Genomic DNA, 18,632 nt, shown 5'->3' with positions numbered 1-18,632 from the left:
TGCAGCACCTGAGGCGACTGCAAGACTGGGAGGCACAGAACAGGCTCAGACCCCTAAACAGGATAGGGGAGGCATCGGTGCACTTGCTGAGGAGCACATCAGAGGCAATGCAGCTCTGACTGGTGCTGCAGCCCATGCCAGCCATCTGCTCTAATCCCACCTGCTCCAGCCCTGTGCTCTTGAGAGCAAAAGAAGGGTCCTGTGCCGGATCCTTGCAAGGGTGGGCAGACCACCCAAGTTAAGCCTCCCTCAGATCAGTTCCTACCCTCACCCTATTTAAAGAACCAGGTCGCCCCAGCTCCTGGAGCAGGGGCACCTGATGTTTGTTTTCACGTCCTCTTACTGCAGCACAAAATCTGACCTCATCAATTTCTATCGATAAGGAGTCCAAGGGGACTTCCCTGGTCATACAGTGGATAGGAATCCACATGCCAATGCAGGGGACACCGGTTCCCTCTCTGGTCTAGGAAAATCCCACATGCCTTGTAGCAACTAAGCCCATGCTCCATAACCAGAGAAACCACCACAATGTGCACCCCAACAAAGAGTAGGCCCCCTCACCACAACTACAGAAAAATCCACGCGTGACGAAGACCCAGTGCAGCCAAAGATAAAAATAAACATTTTTAGAGAGTCCAAGGACCCCAGTCTATAACATTTATACATTTGCTTGTTTGCTGTAAACCTTTGACTATCTTCTAGGATCTGGTAAGGTAGTTTCTGACAGGTTTTGTCAAGTTTTAAAAGATGTTTCAAAAATAAGAAACTGTTTTGGGACTTCCCTGGTGGTCCAGTGATTAAGACTCCGAGGTTCCACTACAGGGGGATAAGTGTTTGATCCCTGGTCAGGGAACTAAGCTCCCACATGTTGCCCTACACAGTTCCCCAAAATTGTTTTGCGGTAGGGATGGACCTTGTACCATTTTTGCTGATGTTAGCTAAATTGATTCTCACACAATCTTGTAAGGTAGGGGCCCTGAACCTTTGGGATCTAATGCCTGATGATCTGAGGTGGAGATGATGTAATGATAATAGAAATAAAGTGAACAATAAATGTAATGTACTTGAATCATCCCACCCTTTCTGTGGAAAAACTATCTTCCATGAAACTGGTCCCTGATGCCAAAAATGTTGGGGACGGCTGCTGTAAGGTAGCTTGTCCATAATCCCCTGGGAATTAAGAAGTAAAGTCAGGATTCAAATCCATATTCTTTCTACATCTTTTTTATTCCCATTTTGTTCACTATTTGGAGAATTTTATCATTTCCCATTAGGTCTGGCTAGTCAAAGCTATGGTTTTTCCAGTAGTCATATATGGATGTGAGAGTTGGACTACAAAGAAAGCTGAGTGCCGAAGAATTGAAGCTTTTGAACTGTGGTGTTGGAGAGGACTCTTCAGAATCCCCTAGACTAAAGGAGATCCAACCAGTCCATCCTAAAAGAAATCAGTTCTGAATATTCACTGGAAGGACTGATGCTGAAGATGAAACTCCAATACTTTGGCCACCTGATGCATAGATCTGACTCATTGGAAAAGACCCTGATGCTGGGAAAGACTGAAGGCAGGAGGAGAAGGGGACGACAGAGGATAGGATGGTTGGATGGCATCACCAATGCCATGGATATGAGTTTGGGTAAACTCCGCGAGTTGCTGATGGACAGGGAAGCCTGGCGTGCTGCAGTCCATGGGGTCGCAGAGTCGGACACGACTGAGAGACTGAACTGATCGCCCCTCTACTCAGTGAGTGGCCAGCCCCTCCTCTCTGGAATGGCACATTGTTGTCCTTATTTAGTCCATAAGTCCTGTCTTACTCTGTGCGACACACCCCCAGCCCCGCACACAAACACACCCTCCCCGCTGGACTGCAGCCCTCCAGGCTCCTCTGTCCATGGGATTCTCCAGGCAAGAATAACTGGAGTGGGTTGCCATGCCCTCCTCCTCCAGGGGTTCTTCCCGACCCAGGGACAGAACCCGGGTCCCCAGAATTGGTAGACCGATTCTTTACAGTCTGAGCTACCAAGGAAAACACCTATTTTTAATTACTCAGTAACACTACCAAGAACTACAAACTCTGAGAATCCTGCACTAAAATTAGCCTCATGTTTCCCCAATCTCAAATCCTCTCGAAATTGTTCTTTTCCCGCTCCGGAAAACTGCCCTCCTTCCTCAGGCAGCACCACCACCGCTTTCCCCAAACTCCGAAGTTTGGAGTTCTCCTCATATCCCAAATCCCGCCTGAAAGATGAAAGATGAGTCCTGACACCGGAAGAGCCTCGCGCAGTCCTGTCGCAGTCCGCGGCCCTGCCAGTCCAGGGCGGCGCCGGAACCCCAGACCCCGGAGAGGGACGCGCCCGGAATCCGGAAGCGCCCGGACCCGGGAGTCCCGAGACCTGAAGCCCCGGGAATTGGAAGCGGAGAACTCGGGGCTGCCAGCGCCCGAGCTGGCCGGAGCCTCAGGCAGGTGCGTGGACGCCGCTGCGGCCGACCGGTCGGGCCGGGCAGTCAGCTGAAGGTCCGGGGGAGAGGCTGGGAGGGGACCGCGCCGACTGTCTGGGGAAGGCTGGGCCCCGCGCCGCGGCGGCCGCGGCCGCCGCCGCCGGCCAACAGACGCCCCCGCTGCCCGTGCGCTCCTGCGGGGACACAGGGCAGGACGGGCCGCCCGGGTGCCTCGGCGTGTCCCCAGCTCGGAAAAGTGAGCAGATGGAGATAGAATTTCGTTTTTTCATGTTTTTTGTTTGTTTGATTTTAATAGTTTTTTCTTGTTTCCAATGTGCTAAACAGGCTTTCTCCTGAAAGTTAGGTTCCAGAGAAAGAAACTTGCCTAATAGTGCATTTGGGTGACTAATCAGGGAATGTAGCCCGACCTGGCGAGTGACAGGGAGCCCGGGACGGAAACAGGGAAGGTACCTGTGAGTCCAAAGTGGAAAGCCCGGAAATGAGTAGCTGACGCCTTGAGAAAGCGCACGGATGTGGGTGCAACAGACGGCTGCCCTGTGTGGAGCCGTGATGTGCTCTGGGGCGGACCCAGTGCCGCAACCTTTGCCATTGCAGGGGTTTTAACAGTCCCATTAGAGAGGTTCGGAATTAATGACATTTGAGCCCAGAAATGCAGGTAGTGTCAGAAGGGTTTTGGGGTTTTTTGTTTGTTTGTTTGTTTTAATACTCCTAGGCTTAAATTCCGGCTTCCCTGGTGGCTCAGACAGGAAATAATCCGCCTGCAACGCAGGTTCAATCCCTGGGTCAGGAAGTTTCCCCTGGAGGAGGGCGTGGCAACCCACTACAGTATTCTTGCCTGGAGAATCCCCATGGACCGAGGAGCCTGCGGGCTACAGTCCGCGAGGCCACAAAAAGTCTGACAGGACTGAATGACTACGCACAGTACACAGCAGGCTTTAATTCATGCTTGGAAGTTTATAGTTAGCAAGCGTTTGTTGAATGCCTACTGTGTGCCAAAAGATGTCTAGATTCCAAGGATATAAAGATGACCAAGGACCAGCTGTTCACATAGTCTCCATCCTGGAGACACTGATAATGTTAAAAATGCAGGCCATCCCATGATTACAGAGAGGTGTGTGACTAAAGCCACTGCTGTGGGCTCTTGAAGTGAAGGGAAAGTGTTAGTCCCTCAGTCCTGTCCAACTCTTTGCGACACCACGGGCTGTAGCCTGCCATGCTCCTCTGTCCGTGGAATTCTCCAGGCAAGAATACTGGAGACTGTTGCTATTCCCGTCTTCAGGGGATCTTCCCTACCCAGGGTTTGAACCTGGGTCTCCTTCATTGCAGGCAGATTGTTTACTATCAGAGCCACCAGGGAAGCCAGGGGAGGAAACGCCAGCTGTAAAGATGCCAGATTGGGTGGCAGTGAGCCTCTTGCTCCCAGATGCATCCATGATTTCTAAATAGAGACGGGATTTGTGAGGGGAGTCCTGGATCTTCTTCGGACCTGAAGCTGAACTGGGCCTGATGGATGGAAGACACCCAGAGCTCACATACAACAGAGCAGTCTCCAATGAAGATGGGAGATTGACTTCATGTGGAGAAAGTTTGAGAAGAAGAGACGGGTGGTATGTGTCTGTCAGGAAGCTGCTCGCAGGAGAAGAGGCAGGTGTTTGAAGGAGACTCCAGACAGAACCTGCAGGAAGACAGGAGTCAAGGCCAGACTTGAAGTTTCACAAAATTTAGTGTCAGTCTCTCTCCTGCCCATGCAGCCTCTGCTGGGCCAGAGGAGGCTCACTGCCACCCAATCTGGCATCTTTACAGCTGGCGTTTCCCCCCCTGGCTTCCCTGGTGGCTCTGACAGTAAACAATGTGCCTGCAATGCAGGAGACCTGGGTTCAAACCGTGGGTAGGGAAGATCCCCTGAAGAAGGAAACGGCAACAGTCTCCGGTATTCTTGCCTGGAGAATTCCATGGACAGAGATTTATTAATATGTTTAAAATCTTTATATTCTGGTTTCACAACGTGAATGTACTTAATGCTACTGAGCTGTATGCTTAAAAATGATTATCGTTTAGTCAGACACGACTCTTTGCAACCCCGTGAACTGCTTCTCTGTCCTTCTCCATCTCCCAGAGTTTGCTCAAATTCACATTCATTGAGTCGGTGATGGCATCCAACCATCTCATCCTCTGTTGTCCCCTTCTCCTCCTGTCTTCAATCTTCCCCAGCATTTAGGGTCTTTTCCAATGAGTCTGCTTTTTGCATCAGGTGGCCAAAGTATTGGAGCGTCAGCTTCAGCACCAGTCCTTCCAATGAATATTCAGGGTTGATTTCCTTTAAAAATGATTCAAATGGTAAATTTTATGTTATGTATACTTGTTGTTGTTTAGTTGCTAGTTATGTCCAACTCTTTTGCAACCCCATGGACTGTAGCCAGCCAGGCTCCTCTGTCCATGGAATTTTCCAGGCAAGAATACTGGAGTGGATTGCCATTTCCTTCTCCAGGGGATCTTCCTGACCCAAGAATCAAACCCACGTCTCATGCATTGCAGGTGGATTCTTTACTGCTCAGCCACCAGGAAAGCCCATGTATACTTTACCACACAGGGAAAAGTATATACTAACATTTTCTTCAAAATGTATAATGAACAAGTTTAGATAACCAAATACCTGATGACAGGGTAGGAGTTAAATAACTTATGCACCACTACAAATTCTTTCAAACAACTTTTAGTGCCATAGGAAAATTCTCATGAAAAGTTAGAGAAACTGTCCATAAACTTAAATAAACGGTATGAATAAATAACATTTTATAAGAATACTGTACAAAGTATTAATGATATGGGAAAAAATAATACCAAAAAGAAGTATCTCAGTATCAACAATTGGGGTTATTTCTGGATGGAGGGATCACAGGTGCTTTTTCTTTAATACATGTGTACTGCATATCCGTGTGCAGAGTTGGTGGTATAGTGGTAAGCGTAGCTGCCTTCCAAGCAGTTCACCCAGGTTTGATTCCCGGCCAACGCAGCGTTCCCAGTGTTGGAGACTGAGAGCAAGGTGGATGAACCTGAATAGCATAGTCTCATATCTTTCACAGTGTCTGTCAGCATTCTTATCTATGCACAGTGCTAATTATGAATCTATCTGCATGTGAAAGACAGTCAACACCTGTGAAGTTTGGAGTTAGTAAACATTAATGCTGCAGAAAGGCAGAGTTAAATCCAGGCACTTCTGTTTAACTGGATCTTAGACCATGTAAGAAACAAGAAATGTGAAGCCCTAGTTTGTTGATGGTTGGGCAGACACCACTAGGTCCTGGGTGGGATACACCAGTGTGAGTGGTGGCAGTGGGAGGGTCCTGAGGAGAGGAACAGCTGTGTGAAGGCCCTGAGGGTTTGCCAACCTGAAGAAAAGCCACCTGGGCCAGGATGAAGCTGCGGGGAGGCCATGCCTTGAACCCTGACAGGAAAATTGAATTTCATTTGAAGCACAATTTTCAAAATAAAAAAGTGGTTATTCACGCTTCAGTGTGGCGAAGGGATGAGAGGCACAGAGGAGCGAAGTAGGGAAACAGTCAGGTTCCACTGTGGGGGGTGGGGAGGGCTGTAGTGGTGGGAGAGAGCCTGGCTCCAGGAATGAGGGGAACAGTTGCCTATGGCAGGTGCCCATGACAAGTGGGGGCCTTGACCTAGGACCACACCCTGGTGGGGACTGGCCAGGAGGAGATTGGGCATGACAGGGGCCCACGCTGAGACGCAGTAAACCTTCTGTGCTAAACTGGGGGTTGTCGGCACACAGGTGCATTCTGGGTCTCCCATGGGCACTACAGCCCAGCAGAGGGCCTATGGACTCCCATGGGACTCCAGCCAAGGGAACCCAGTGGTCAAGGGCAGGTGCAGTGGAGGAGGCCATCCTGAGAGGGACACCTGCTCACTGAGCAACTGGGGTTTCTCACTGGGTCTTCAACCCAGTGGGACCCGCAGCCTTCTGGGAAGTGCCAGCTCACTGTGGACAAGCTGTCAGAGAAGACTCCAGGTTCAAAGCCTGACAAATAGTTAGTCTATTAAACCCAGTATCTCACTATTCATTAGTTTATTATTAAATACATATAAAAGTTCTTTCAGTTCAAAATATGCTTATTTTTCTTAGACGTATTTCTTTTTTTCTGTTATGTCTAAACATAACAGCATTTTTACTGCTAATGGCTCAAAATTTTCCCCCAGACTGGTTTTACAGAAACTTGTGTAACTAATGAGTCTCTTTGAGTTGAGAGAAGAATTATATGTAAAAATTCAGGGCTTCACTGTCACATAATCTTAATTTTTAATTTAGAAATAAATGCTTCTATGGTCTTAAAATGGGCTTCCCTCATAGCTCAGTTGGTAAAGAATCCGCCTGCAATGCGGGAGACCTGGGTTCCATCCCTGGGTTGGGAAGATCCCCTGGAGAAGGGAACGGCTACCCACTCCAGTATTCTGGCCTGGAGAATTCAATGGACTATACAGTCCATGGGGTCGCAAAGAGTTGGACATGACTGGGCGACTTTCACTTTCATGGTCTTAAAACACACCTATTTATAATGGAAATCTGCTACATTTTCATTAAGGTGAATATCATGAGTCTATGCAAAAGGATCTGGGGGTGTTACAGTATTTGCCACAAAAATTAGAAACCAACATACAGTTTACAAACTTGGATATTGTTCAGATTTTGTGATTATAACATGATTGCAATATCTTTTAAAAAAAAAAACGTTCAACTGCCCCACAGTTTTCCTGTAGAACAATCCTAAATTCACTGTCGATTGTATTCATTGAAAAGAGAATCCTTAAGAACTCTGACTTGAAACTTTTTTCCTACAGGATGACTGTGGGAATCTTCGCAAACTGTACCTTCTGCTTGAAAGTCAAGCACTTATCTCGTCAACAGAAGAGAAAACTACAAACTGATATTAAGGAAAATGGTGGAAATTTTTCCTTTTTATTAAATGCTCAGGTATTTTCAAATTTTATGAGAACTGTATGATAAACATTGTGCATTACCTGGGGGCAAGTCATGGTTAGAAGGGCAAGCAGAGGAAATCGGCAACAGGAGAAAGCCAGAAAAGGCAGGAGAAGGTGTGCAGCTGTTTCCAGTTTTCACTGTTGTGGACAGTGGTGTGCTGGATGTTTTCCTGTCCCATCCTCATACGTTTCTTTAGTTACTTCCTTAAGAGTAGAATGAGCGGTTCAAAGGTGTTCATTATTTATTTATTTTAATTTGTTGATTTGTAATTTTATCAATTTATTTTTGAGTAAATATGAAGTATCTACACATTGTAGAATATCTAAAAAGTAAAATAATAATAAGTTAACTTATTTCCCACCATGGTTCCCAATTCTGGAGCTGCTCTCTGCATAGACAGCACACACGAGGACACGAGTGCACACGAGCACACAGCTCTGTTTCAGCCCAGACGCAGAAAACACACATTCTGCACTTACTTTTCCACTTCACAATTTGAGAGATCATTCTTCACTGTCACATATCGAACTACTTCCTTTGTTATAGTACCTGGTGTGCACATTTCAGATGTTTATGTATATTGAAAACCAGTGTCCAAAAAGATGGACAAGTTTCTAAAATTAGAGACCATGTTGGCATTCTCTACCCAGAAAATGGACTGAGAATAGGCAGGAATTATTCATCCATCCACAGAGATGGTGAGATAGGTTAAGTTGTGTGATTCTGCCTAAACTGGTGCCAAATTGGGATATTTGATTTCTGACATTCACAGGCAAAGTATTAAATGGCAGAGAAGCACCCAGTACCTCCTGGCTGGAGTAGGACATGCCTCATAGAACAAGCAGGCTCCCTGTGGGCTGTGGTCCACGAAGGGGCAGGTGGAGTCGCCCCCACCAGTGACCCAGAGGGAAGCACAGCCTAGGGGCAGGCACTGCATTTCAGGCCTGGGGTCTAACAACTGGACTTCAAGTTTTACTTTTTATGATGAGGTGGTTAGTTGGTTAATCAATTATGGTACACCCATACCCATACTCTGTTGATTTTTTAAAACTTTTATGTAACTAGAGATTGTCATTCATAAGAGTTTTAGAAATCTGAGAAATACTAGTACCAATGGGGTGAAAAATAGGTACAAATAATTTATTTAATTTTTGTTTTTACTAATGCATAATTACTTGTTTTTTCTCAGTGCACACATGTAATCTTAGATAATGCTGATGTTCTGAGCCAGTATCAGCTGAAGTCTATTCAGAAGAACCATATTCTTATTACAAACCCAGATTTTGTATGGGAATCTATCAAAGAAAGGAGACTGCTGGATACAGAGATTTATGGTCCCAGTGAGTCACTGGACATCACACCAGCTTCCAATGAAGAATGGAGCAGCTCTAGTAAGTATTTCATCTCAAGTGCCTAATGTATTGGGGCTTCCCAGGTGTTGATAGTGGTAAAGAACGCACCTGGCAATGCAGAAGATGTGGGTTTGATCCCTGGGTCAGGAAGATCCCCTGGAGAAGGAAATGGCAACCCACTCCAGTATTCTTGCCTGGAAAATCCTGTGGACAGAGAAGCCTGGTGGACTGTAGTCCACGGGGTCTCAAAAATCATATACAACTTAGCAACTGAGCACACACACTTAATGTATTAGAGTTTCTACAGTAAACATTTTGGTTTATCAAAGATATTATTGACAAAAGATTGTCCAAATACTGTGAAACTAAGCAGGCTTCTTATCATCCCAGAAAAGGGTCAGCAAACTAGTGAAGGGCAAAAGATTTCTTTAGCAATAGAAATAGATTTCTCAGTATTCCGTCTGATACAATCAGATTCAAAATGACTACAAAAACACTGATAATCTCAGCAAGCTTGATGTGTAATTTTTTTTAATCTATTCAAAATTTTATTGTGGTCATACAAAGGCTACATTAGGTTAAATACAATATCCTATGAGGCAATTTTAACATTTATTAAACTTGTTCAAAGCATAAATTTACACATTGTATATACACTGAACATATCTGCTGAAGTCAGCACTGGTCTTCCATTGTCATTTGATACATCTTAGTGAAAGATGTTGACTTTACAAGACTTTTTAATGTGAATCCTTAATATGAAAACTTGTACTACTTGTATGTAAATTGTTTAATGGGGAACCCAGTGAGTAGGCTTCTATCACTACCACATCCTTCATTTTGTTGCATATTTAATTTTAAATGCATATAAGGTAGGGCAAAGTGTCAAGTTAAAATCTGAACACACGACCTACATCTCCCAATTACCCGCAATGAATTATAAATGAAAGCTGGTTTGATCTGGTCCCAAACACCTAATACTAATGGTTTTTGTTTTCAAGAGAATTAACAGAATAAATTGTTCAGGTTGTTCCACACTGGAATGTAGACTAGACAGACTTCACCTGATACTTCAGATCTTTCTAAAGAAAGTGCTGACACCTGTTGAAGCGTCAGTGGAGAAGCTGTCTTGGAGGCTTGGCTGAGTGGGTGAAGACGCAGAGAAGAGCTTTCATCATTGTGTCCAAAGTGATTGCAGCGTCCTCCCCTCTCACCAGTCACTGAATGACATCCTGTGATAAACGGCTGGCTCTGAAAAAGCATTCAAAGCAGATGGTTTGTGGAAAGAATCTGCTTCCATGCTATCAGAGAAAAGCCAGCCTCCCATATTCAAGAAGAGAGTTTTCCACAGGTGATCAAGCTCATCACAGGGTGGACCCAACAGGCTGCTTGTAAACTTCATCCTTGTATTTCTTGTGAATCTTCGGGATGGTATTTAAGTCCTTAGACAGTTTACTTGTAAGAGAACCATAAACCCCATCATTCAGATAATACACAAAGTCTGGCTCATCACGTCTGGTATTTTCTATTCCAGAGAAAAATGTGTCACTTCCAACAGCTTTCTTTTCAGTGATGTTAATAGCAAATGTAAAGGCAGAAGACACATAGTATCTTCTAGGTCTTGAAGTTGTTTTAACACTAGGTCCTTCTGGAAATTGGAACATCCAGCCCTGGACTGGCAATTTATGAACCTCTTTCAGCTGAAGTTTAGTTCCTGTGACCACCTCCCCTCCCCCATTCACAATGTCTAGCACGTTCATTGCAAGGCTGAGATCTGCAGTCACGTCACACACACTGGGCATCTGATAGAGCATGGGTGTTTACTTGAGAGTCTTGGCAGGCCCTTGAAACATGAAATTTAACACTGGTAATTTAGACCAAGTTCCTTAGCACATTCCAAAAAACCACCTGTTTTTCTTCAGGGTAGTGCCGCTCTCGGTGTTACCTTCTGCTGCAGTAGGTAGTGAGAGCTCAGAGAAGGGGAGATGGGGCATGGCTGGTCCACCCCCACAGCAGCACATGTCGGGCCTGCAGACTGGAGCTGCAGGGACGGTGCCAGCGCCCCCAGACCCAGGACAGGAGAAACAAGTGAGCCTCACAAAGTACAGTCTTGGCATTTGGGTGATGGCGGTACGATTCCTCTATAAGCAAAACATGAAGCAAACGTGTTAGGCCTCACTTAATCGCCTTGATCCCCTCCTAGCTGGAGCCTCCCCAGTTCCTTCGTTGAACACATGATGACACTCAGGAGCTCATTCAAATCCATGGTGCATAAGAAACACATTCATAGCCACGCTCACCATAATCTTCAGGGCAGGAACATGCCACCTGAAATTGCATACCTGTTACTGAGTGCTTCTTGCTTGCCCAATAAATAGGAGTACAAAAATTTGTTATCACCAACTTTTAATCTGTCTTCCTCTTTTCCTCTTGTATTGTCCTTAGATTACGAGTCTTTTATGTCTCCTGCATTGGCAGGTAGGTTCTTCACCACTAGTGCCACCTGGGAAGCCCATAGCTAATTTAAAGTGAAAGTGAAAGTCACTCAGTCGTATCTGACTGTTTGCAACCCAAGAACTATACAGTCCATGGAATTCTCCAGGCCAGAATACTGGAGTGGGTAACCATTCCCTTCTCCAGGGGATCTTCCCAAGCCAGGGATCAAATCCAGGTCTCCCACACTGCAGTCGGATTCTTTACCAGCTGAGCCATAAGGGAAGCCCATAGCTAATTTAAGGACACCTAAGAAAACATAACAGCATAGCAAGATTTATTGTTAACTAATTTTAATATATATTTGAGTAATAGACGTGATTTATTTGTTTTAATTCTAGAAATGGAAACGAATGATTCTTCATTCCTGGACAGTTCCACAGAGGAGAACACTGTTGAACTCACTAAGTAATCTATTTCTGATTTTTAAGACTTGACATAGTTTATGAAATATTTTGTAAACCTCAGTATTAAAATGCTATTAGTACATCCATATTTTTATAGTATTTTAATTTATCTTGCTTATCTAACTCTTTATTAAGTTTTTAGTTAGTTATTCACTTACTGTAGTGATAATTATTTTTATCTTGTCAGTATTATATGAGACTAGATGTAATTGTTAGATTGATTTTAAAAAAGAAAAACCACTGGAGATGAGATTTGGGCAGTCTGCTCTTTCTGTTACCTTCCTGAACAGTGTTCTGAGTAAAGACCATTCATTAGTCTCTACCTGATACTTTAAAAGACCCTGATACTGGGAAGGATTGAAGGCAGGAGAAGGGGACGACAGAGGATGAGATGGTTGGATGGCATCACCAACTTGATGGACATGAGTTTGAGCAGGCTCCAGGATTTGGTGATGGACGGGGAAGCCTGGCATGCCGCAGTCTATGGGGTCGCAGAGTTAGACATGACTGAGCAGCTGAACTGAACTGATATTTTAAATAAATAAATAGAGATAGAAATAACATAGCCTTCCCCAAATGAAGTATATGAGTCTAAAGTTCTATACGGCTTCTTAAAGTGTACATACCCTCAGCTGCAGTGTCATTTAAATATCACAGTTGATCCCACTTTTGTTAGTCTTCATGTTACAAGAGAGAACAAATATCAAAAATCAAAGTACAGATTATGAGAAATATGACACCCTAAATTAATTAGTTAGCTTCTTAATTAGCTAATTTATTTTAAAGAGGACTTGACTGTAGTCTGGAGAGGTATGGGTCCCTCTGGAGTGACTGGCTTCCAAGGGCCAGAGCCCAGGGTGAACACAGGTACCCCCGCCCCCATCTCCATGACACATGTCATCCCCCACCTCTGCAGCAGACTCACAGCACTCAGAGCTCTAGAATTGTGTATGGGAGGAATCAATCCATTCTCTCCACAGGACCTTGTTGCGATCTTTAGAATATCTAAGGAGGTGTTAAGCACTTACAATGTATTTTGTATGGAATTAGGAGAGCTACAAGAAAAATTTTACGAAAAGTCTGTTTAGTCTAAAGCTTCATTTTGATATTAAAATTGTATTATACCAATTTCAGGTTTCATGCAGAGGATGTTGAAATTCCTCATCTTCCTCAAGATTTTGAAGTTGCAAAATATAACATCTTGGAAAAAGTAAGAGTCTTAATTTCTAGTTGAGGGAACAAAGCTGTTTGAAGTCTTCTAATTATTTTTCCTGTTTGATAATTTTCCTATTTTTGAAAAATTGTGCATTTCCTGAATAAATACTCCTTAATATGTGAGTTGATTTTTAATAGTAAAAAAACTTCACATTTAAAATGTAATGTTTGATTTTAGTGTTTTTATTATGAAAGAAATGCATACTTATAATATATATGCTTAAAATATAATAAAAATATAAACAGCACAAAAACTTAATATGACATTAAAAAATGAAGATACTCCTCTCTGTTAACAGTTTCTTGTATTTTAAAAGAGTAGATTTCACACCAAGTATTTACAGTATGTTGAATTTCCATTATTTTTCATTAAAAAAATAAAAAAACCTTTCCTCTGACATCGTATAAATGCAAAATAACAGTAGCATTTAAAATGATGCTCCATTTGTATTTTTAAGATATTTTAATAAAATGTAACTTGAAAATAACACTTCTTCTCTGATTAAGAAAATGTGAAAAGTGGGATGGTTTAAACATATACAGGTATATTTATAACAAAATTTCCAGAAGGAAATGTAAAAAAAATATTAATAGTGATTATATATCTGTAGTAGGACTCCAGATGATTTATATTTTCTATTTACTTTCTAAATTATTTCTGCAAATGATATAATTTGTATCAGGTTTATAATCAACATTTTTAAATGGAGTGTGTGGTTTGTTATTTAGTGAATGGAGCTTAGAAAAGAGCAACATGTTTTCCAGGTTGTGACAGAGGGAGGTAAGGAGACAGCCGTGGTGGAGCTGCAGTGCCTCCAGGGCCCTGGGGACCGTGGCTTTCTGATATGCACACACTTCCTCCTGGCCACCGGCACCCAGGTAAGGGCTTCGTGGTGAAGCCTATGTTTTTATTGTCCACCTTGTTGATAGCAAATTTTGTAAAAACAGTTGAATCAGCCAATCCATTAGCTTCTCTCTTTTTAGCTAGTACCATTTTGAGAAAAGTGGAGAGGTGCTCTTGGGGTATGGAGGTGAGGAGGGCAGGAGAACATTCCCTGGGATGCAGGTTCCTGCTCCTGCTTGAGTTACTGACAGAAACTTTCCTAATGTTTGTACCTTGGCACTGGATCCCTTCACTCACTTCATTAAACTCTGCTCTGTACCAGGGAGTTACCTCGAGGCCACTCCTAGTGTGAGGTGAAAAGACCACACACCCACCCTTGGAAATCGGGAGGGAAGGCACACCGTGGTCCCGCCCCCGCCGTGACTCAGCTGCTACTGAAATATGTGTGAAGTGCCTGGGCTCAGGGACAGCAAGCGGGGCTGCCCCTGCCCACAACCTTCTCGAGGTCAATGTCAGGTCAAGGGCAGGGTTCTGACCTAAGACAGTTACAGAAAAGAAACAACCCAGAGCCTGCGCCTGTAAAGCCTTCAGCCCTGTCAGAGTCTTCAGTGAGACGCTAACTGACCGGAGGCTCACAGGCTCCCCTTTGAGTGACCACACAGTGGTTCTCTAAGGCTCAGGACACGCCTGCTTCACCCATTCTCCACAGGGGGGTCAGCTGTCGTCCAGGAAGGAGAACCACATCTCCTCAGGGCCCAGACTGCTGCTGATGCCCCAGGTTCCTGATGCCCGGCAGGGAGAAAGTTACACAGTCCTGGGCCCAGGGCTCAGGCTGGCCATCTGTCGGCATTCACTGCTGACCTCCAGTCCTGGTGTAGGACTCCATTACCCAAGCAGTTCTGCCAAATATTACAGCTGGTATCCCACACCTATCAAGATTCCATGAGGACTAAAAGATTAAACCAAGGTTAAGTATGTCCAAGAAGGAGAAAGACTTTGTTAGCCTTTTGCCCAGAAATGTAGACCGTGTTTTGTGGAGAATTTAGGTGAAAGTAATTGGGTGAAAGTAAGTAAAAATCAAGTTGAAAACCAGGTAGAATGTGTCGAGCTGCTTCTGCCTTCCCAGCCTCCCTCCGCCAGCCTGGCCCTCCTGTTCCTGTGTGAGTCTGTTCCCTTGACGGGCATAACCCACCCTGATGAGACAGACAGAGCTTCTCTGGCCCTTGTCCTTTGTTAATCCATTGTGGCAGAAATCTTCCCAAATTAGGTTAAATTTTACCTTTTTTTTGTTTTGTTTTTTTGTAAAAATTATTGATTTTATTAAATCTTGGCCCTTGTTCATTTTTTTTTTATACCTTCTTGAATGGAGTAATGTGGACGTGGTGTGTGTCCTGCGGCAGTGGGGCAGGGTTATTGGCCCTGTGTGATCCATCCCCCATGCACAGCCCGCAGGGTCTCCACAGCCCTACTGGGCAAGCCCTCCATGTTCACTGAAGTTGGGACAAGGCAGGATTTGGGGAGGACAGACACCCCATCAGGACAGCGGGAATGACCACAGTGTTTGCCTCTGCCTTGGTCTGCGTGACCTGCCAGCACCCCTCCCTTTCTCCTTGGCTAGGGCAGTCCTTTCGTTTAGACTATGCCTGTCTCTAACGATGCCTCATCCCCTCGCCCGGTTTTTCTCATTTCTGGAAGGCTAGAAGCCAGACTTCAGAGTGGGGTAGGATGGTGTGTAAGGTCAGATTCTGGGCTCTGAACACATGTCCTGAGGCTCTTTCGTTAGTCCAGTACTTCTTTCCCACCTGCCGTGCCTCTCAAACTTTCCCCCCAACTTGCAGGTTTTAGGCTGTTTTGTCAAGAATTGAAAATGTTAAGTAATTCCTTGAAATAGCTAGTTTCTAAGCTCCTTTACAGCAGGAAACTAGCTGAGGCACCTTATCTGTGATCCTGTTTCCCCTCCCCCCACCCCCACCATGGTACCCAGTAGGTGTTCATTAAAGATTGATGTGCTAATAGGCTACAGTATGCTCATGTCCTGACACTGTGCTACGTGCTGTAACTTACAGACCAGGAGGCAGTCCTCTGTGAGGAAAACCTCTGCAGACGCAAGTGAATACTATGAGAATTATATTGAGGAGCTGAAGAAACAAGGCTTTCTACTGAAAGAACATTTTACACCTGAAGCAACCCAGTTAGCATCTGAAAAACTGCAAGCAGTAAGCTTGATTTCTACATATTCTTCTGTATTACTGATTAAATAGATTAAACAGAAATGTTTTCTTCATGACAAATAAAAAGCTGGCAGGAGACGAGAATAGGAGTTAAAAGAAGGGAAGAGGGGCCCACAGAGAGGCTCGAAGTCAAGTGGGGAGTGAGTCCCAGGATGAGCCACAGACCTCCCAGCTTCCCAGAGATTTCACTGGGAGCCAGGACAGGAGTCAGGGTCCTCAACCTTTAATGCCACTTCATCTTTAATGTTACAGCAGGCCTAAAGAATTACAGGGTGAAGAAAAAGGCAGGAGGGAAAACAGCATGGGGGTAAAAGAGGAGAGGGTCGAGAGAGGAGGACAAGGAGCAGGGACGAGTTGGGAGGGGCCTGGGGTTAAGAGTCCCCCTCTCCTGGGATGACATGGGCTGTTTCCTCTCACACCTCTGCTTATCTCAGGTTTAAAGGAGCATACTCATGAACTCTTTGTGGGTGTTTCTCTGTTTCTCTGTGGTTGCAGTTGCTTTTGGAGGAGGTAATAAACTCGAGTGCCCTAAGCCCTGAGGTGAGTGGCTTGGTGGAGATGCTCTGGGCAGAAGCCCTCGGCCGCCTAGAGGACACGCTTCTGAGACCCGTGGGCATGATGAGCCTGAATGACGTGAGTGCTGTGTCCTGGAAACAGGTTCTGCCAGGCAAGCCTGCCTCCTGCTTGTGGTTTGGAGGCCTGCGCCTCGTCTGAACAAGGCTCCCGCTGTGCTGCTGCTCCTCCTTCTCGCACTGGAGAGAGGGGCATGAGGGGTGCTGCTGGGAAGTGGGCTTCTGAGGAAACTAGAGTCCCATCTGCAGCATCAGCCTTGGGAGCAGCGCGGGGCAGATGCTGCAGGTCCTCAGAGAGAGGCACACACCCTGGTCCACCTCAGAGTGACTGTCTTGAGCCTTCGACCGTGTGGGGAAGGGCAGGTGCACCTGCAGCCATCAGGAGGCTCTTCTTGATTGTGTACTATTGAAGGAGCAGGTGAAGAAGGTGTTCCCAGGGGTAGAGCGTGTGTGGCTGCACCAGCACATTGAAATAACTCATGGAGAAAGTAATGGGGTCAAGTCCAAAGGAGCTTGTGTGATGAGAAAGGTGTTCTGGTGGGCTTCAACCCTGAGTCTGATCCAGATGTCTTTCTAAATGTCTCGTGTGGAAGGAAGTCCCCTGGTGAGAACTCCTTTCTGTGGACGCGGACATGGATGCAGACACACCGACACTTAGGACTCTGGTTCCCTCCTCTAGTTAAGTCCGGCCCAGTTTGGATATAAGATGCATTTTCAACAGCATCAAGCTTGCTTTGTGACAGTGTCCAGTTGAAAGCTAATAGTCATGATGTATCTAAGAACCATTTTAGGTATTTTTTATACAAGTTACTTTACTTTTTCTAGATTATCAAGTTAAATTTTAATAATCATGTATCATCTTCTATTTAAAGGTGAGCAAGGCAGAGGGAATTCTCCTCCTGGTAAAGGAAGCGGTGAGAAATGGAGAAACACAGGAGCAACTGCAGACGATGCTGACCGAGTTCTACAGATTAATCCCTCACAGAGCTGCCACGGCTGAGAAGGTCAGCCTGAGCCTGCTGGCTAAGAAAGAGGACCTGTGCCAGGTAAGCCTCTGCACCTTGGGGTTCAGTTTACACTTTGTGGGGACAGGAAAAAGGAGTGTTTGACGTTGGACTGAGGTAACACTGGATCACGAAATTTGGTTCTCGAGATAGCTCAAAAACAAATGGTTGAGCCGTTTGGGGGTGATTGGGGTCCTTACGGAAGTTACCTGAATCATACTCCCAAAGGAGCCTGTGTTGGAAGAGTGGTGCAGAAGCAAGTGTTTATTTAGAATTGTTATGCTGGGGACATTCCTGACGGTCCAGTGGTTAAGCATCTGCCTTCCAATGCAGGGAATGTGGGTTCAATGCTTGGCCTTGGAACTAAGATCCTACCTGGTCACAGGCAACTAAGCCCACGTGCCACATCTAGAGAAGCCTGCAAGGAAGACCCAGCACAACCCCGCCCCCCCCCACACACACACACATAGACTCACACACACACAAAAAGAATGTTCAAAATTGCTATGCTGTGAAATGACTTTCCTGATCAGGAGATAAGTAGGATTCTTTCCTAGAAGAAACAGAAAGCTGCTCCTGACTTGAATAGTGAGGAGGCTTGTCATCCTGTAGGATGAGAAGTCCAGCTGTGGGGTGGCCACTGGTCCAATTCACTCAAGGCTGCGACCTCACTGGGACCTGGCCCCTTCCCACCTCTGTGCTTCCTGCAGGAATGGCTCCCCAACCCCTGCCGACTCCCCTTCCCACCAGCTCACAGAATCCCTCCTAGAAGGTTTCTTCTTATGTCTCTTGGAGGATGCCCCCAGTACCCTCTTATTTTTCTTTTTATCATTATTTTTAAATTAAGTATAGTTCATTTATAATATTGTGTTAGTTTCAGGTGTACAGCAAAGTGTCTAGGTTTTATATACACCCACAGATGTATGCATATATATTGTACACATGCATATACACACATGTGCACATATATATACACACATGTACTTTTTTCAGATTCTTTTCCATGATAGGTTACTGTAAGATATTGAATGTAGCTCCATATGCTACAGTAAATCCTTGATTTTTT

At 45.0% G+C, this 18,632-nt stretch overlaps 1 protein-coding gene and 1 pseudogene across 3 annotated transcripts in view; one reads left to right on the top strand and one right to left on the bottom strand.

Moving 5' to 3' along the window:
- Window positions 1-2,308: 2,308 nt before the first annotated feature.
- The window catches only part of PARP4 (poly(ADP-ribose) polymerase family member 4), a 70,211-nt gene continuing 53,887 nt past the window's right edge, over window positions 2,309-18,632 (top strand). For 2 of the 3 annotated variants that reach the window (XM_043891542.1, XM_043891540.1), the window contains exons 1-10: window positions 2,309-2,462; window positions 7,307-7,439; window positions 8,638-8,839; window positions 11,246-11,278; window positions 11,635-11,701; window positions 12,835-12,910; window positions 13,681-13,794; window positions 15,826-15,975; window positions 16,486-16,623; window positions 17,435-17,608. In XM_043891542.1, the coding sequence (XP_043747477.1) occupies window positions 7,308-7,439; window positions 8,638-8,839; window positions 11,246-11,278; window positions 11,635-11,701; window positions 12,835-12,910; window positions 13,681-13,794; window positions 15,826-15,975; window positions 16,486-16,623; window positions 17,435-17,608 (1,086 nt within the window). In that variant the 5' untranslated portion in view covers window positions 2,309-2,462; window position 7,307. The remainder of the gene's footprint in view (window positions 2,463-7,306; window positions 7,440-8,637; window positions 8,840-11,245; window positions 11,279-11,634; window positions 11,702-12,834; window positions 12,911-13,680; window positions 13,795-15,825; window positions 15,976-16,485; window positions 16,624-17,434; window positions 17,609-18,632) is intronic. The other variant, XM_043891541.1, reaches the window with a different exon arrangement.
- On the bottom strand, window positions 10,011-10,794 carry LOC122687082 (annotated as a pseudogene).

Source organism: Cervus elaphus, chromosome 30, assembly GCF_910594005.1.
Source record: "Cervus elaphus chromosome 30, mCerEla1.1, whole genome shotgun sequence".
In the NCBI taxonomy this organism is placed as follows: Eukaryota; Metazoa; Chordata; class Mammalia; order Artiodactyla; family Cervidae; genus Cervus; species Cervus elaphus.
This window is presented reverse-complemented; position numbering and strand designations above follow the sequence as displayed.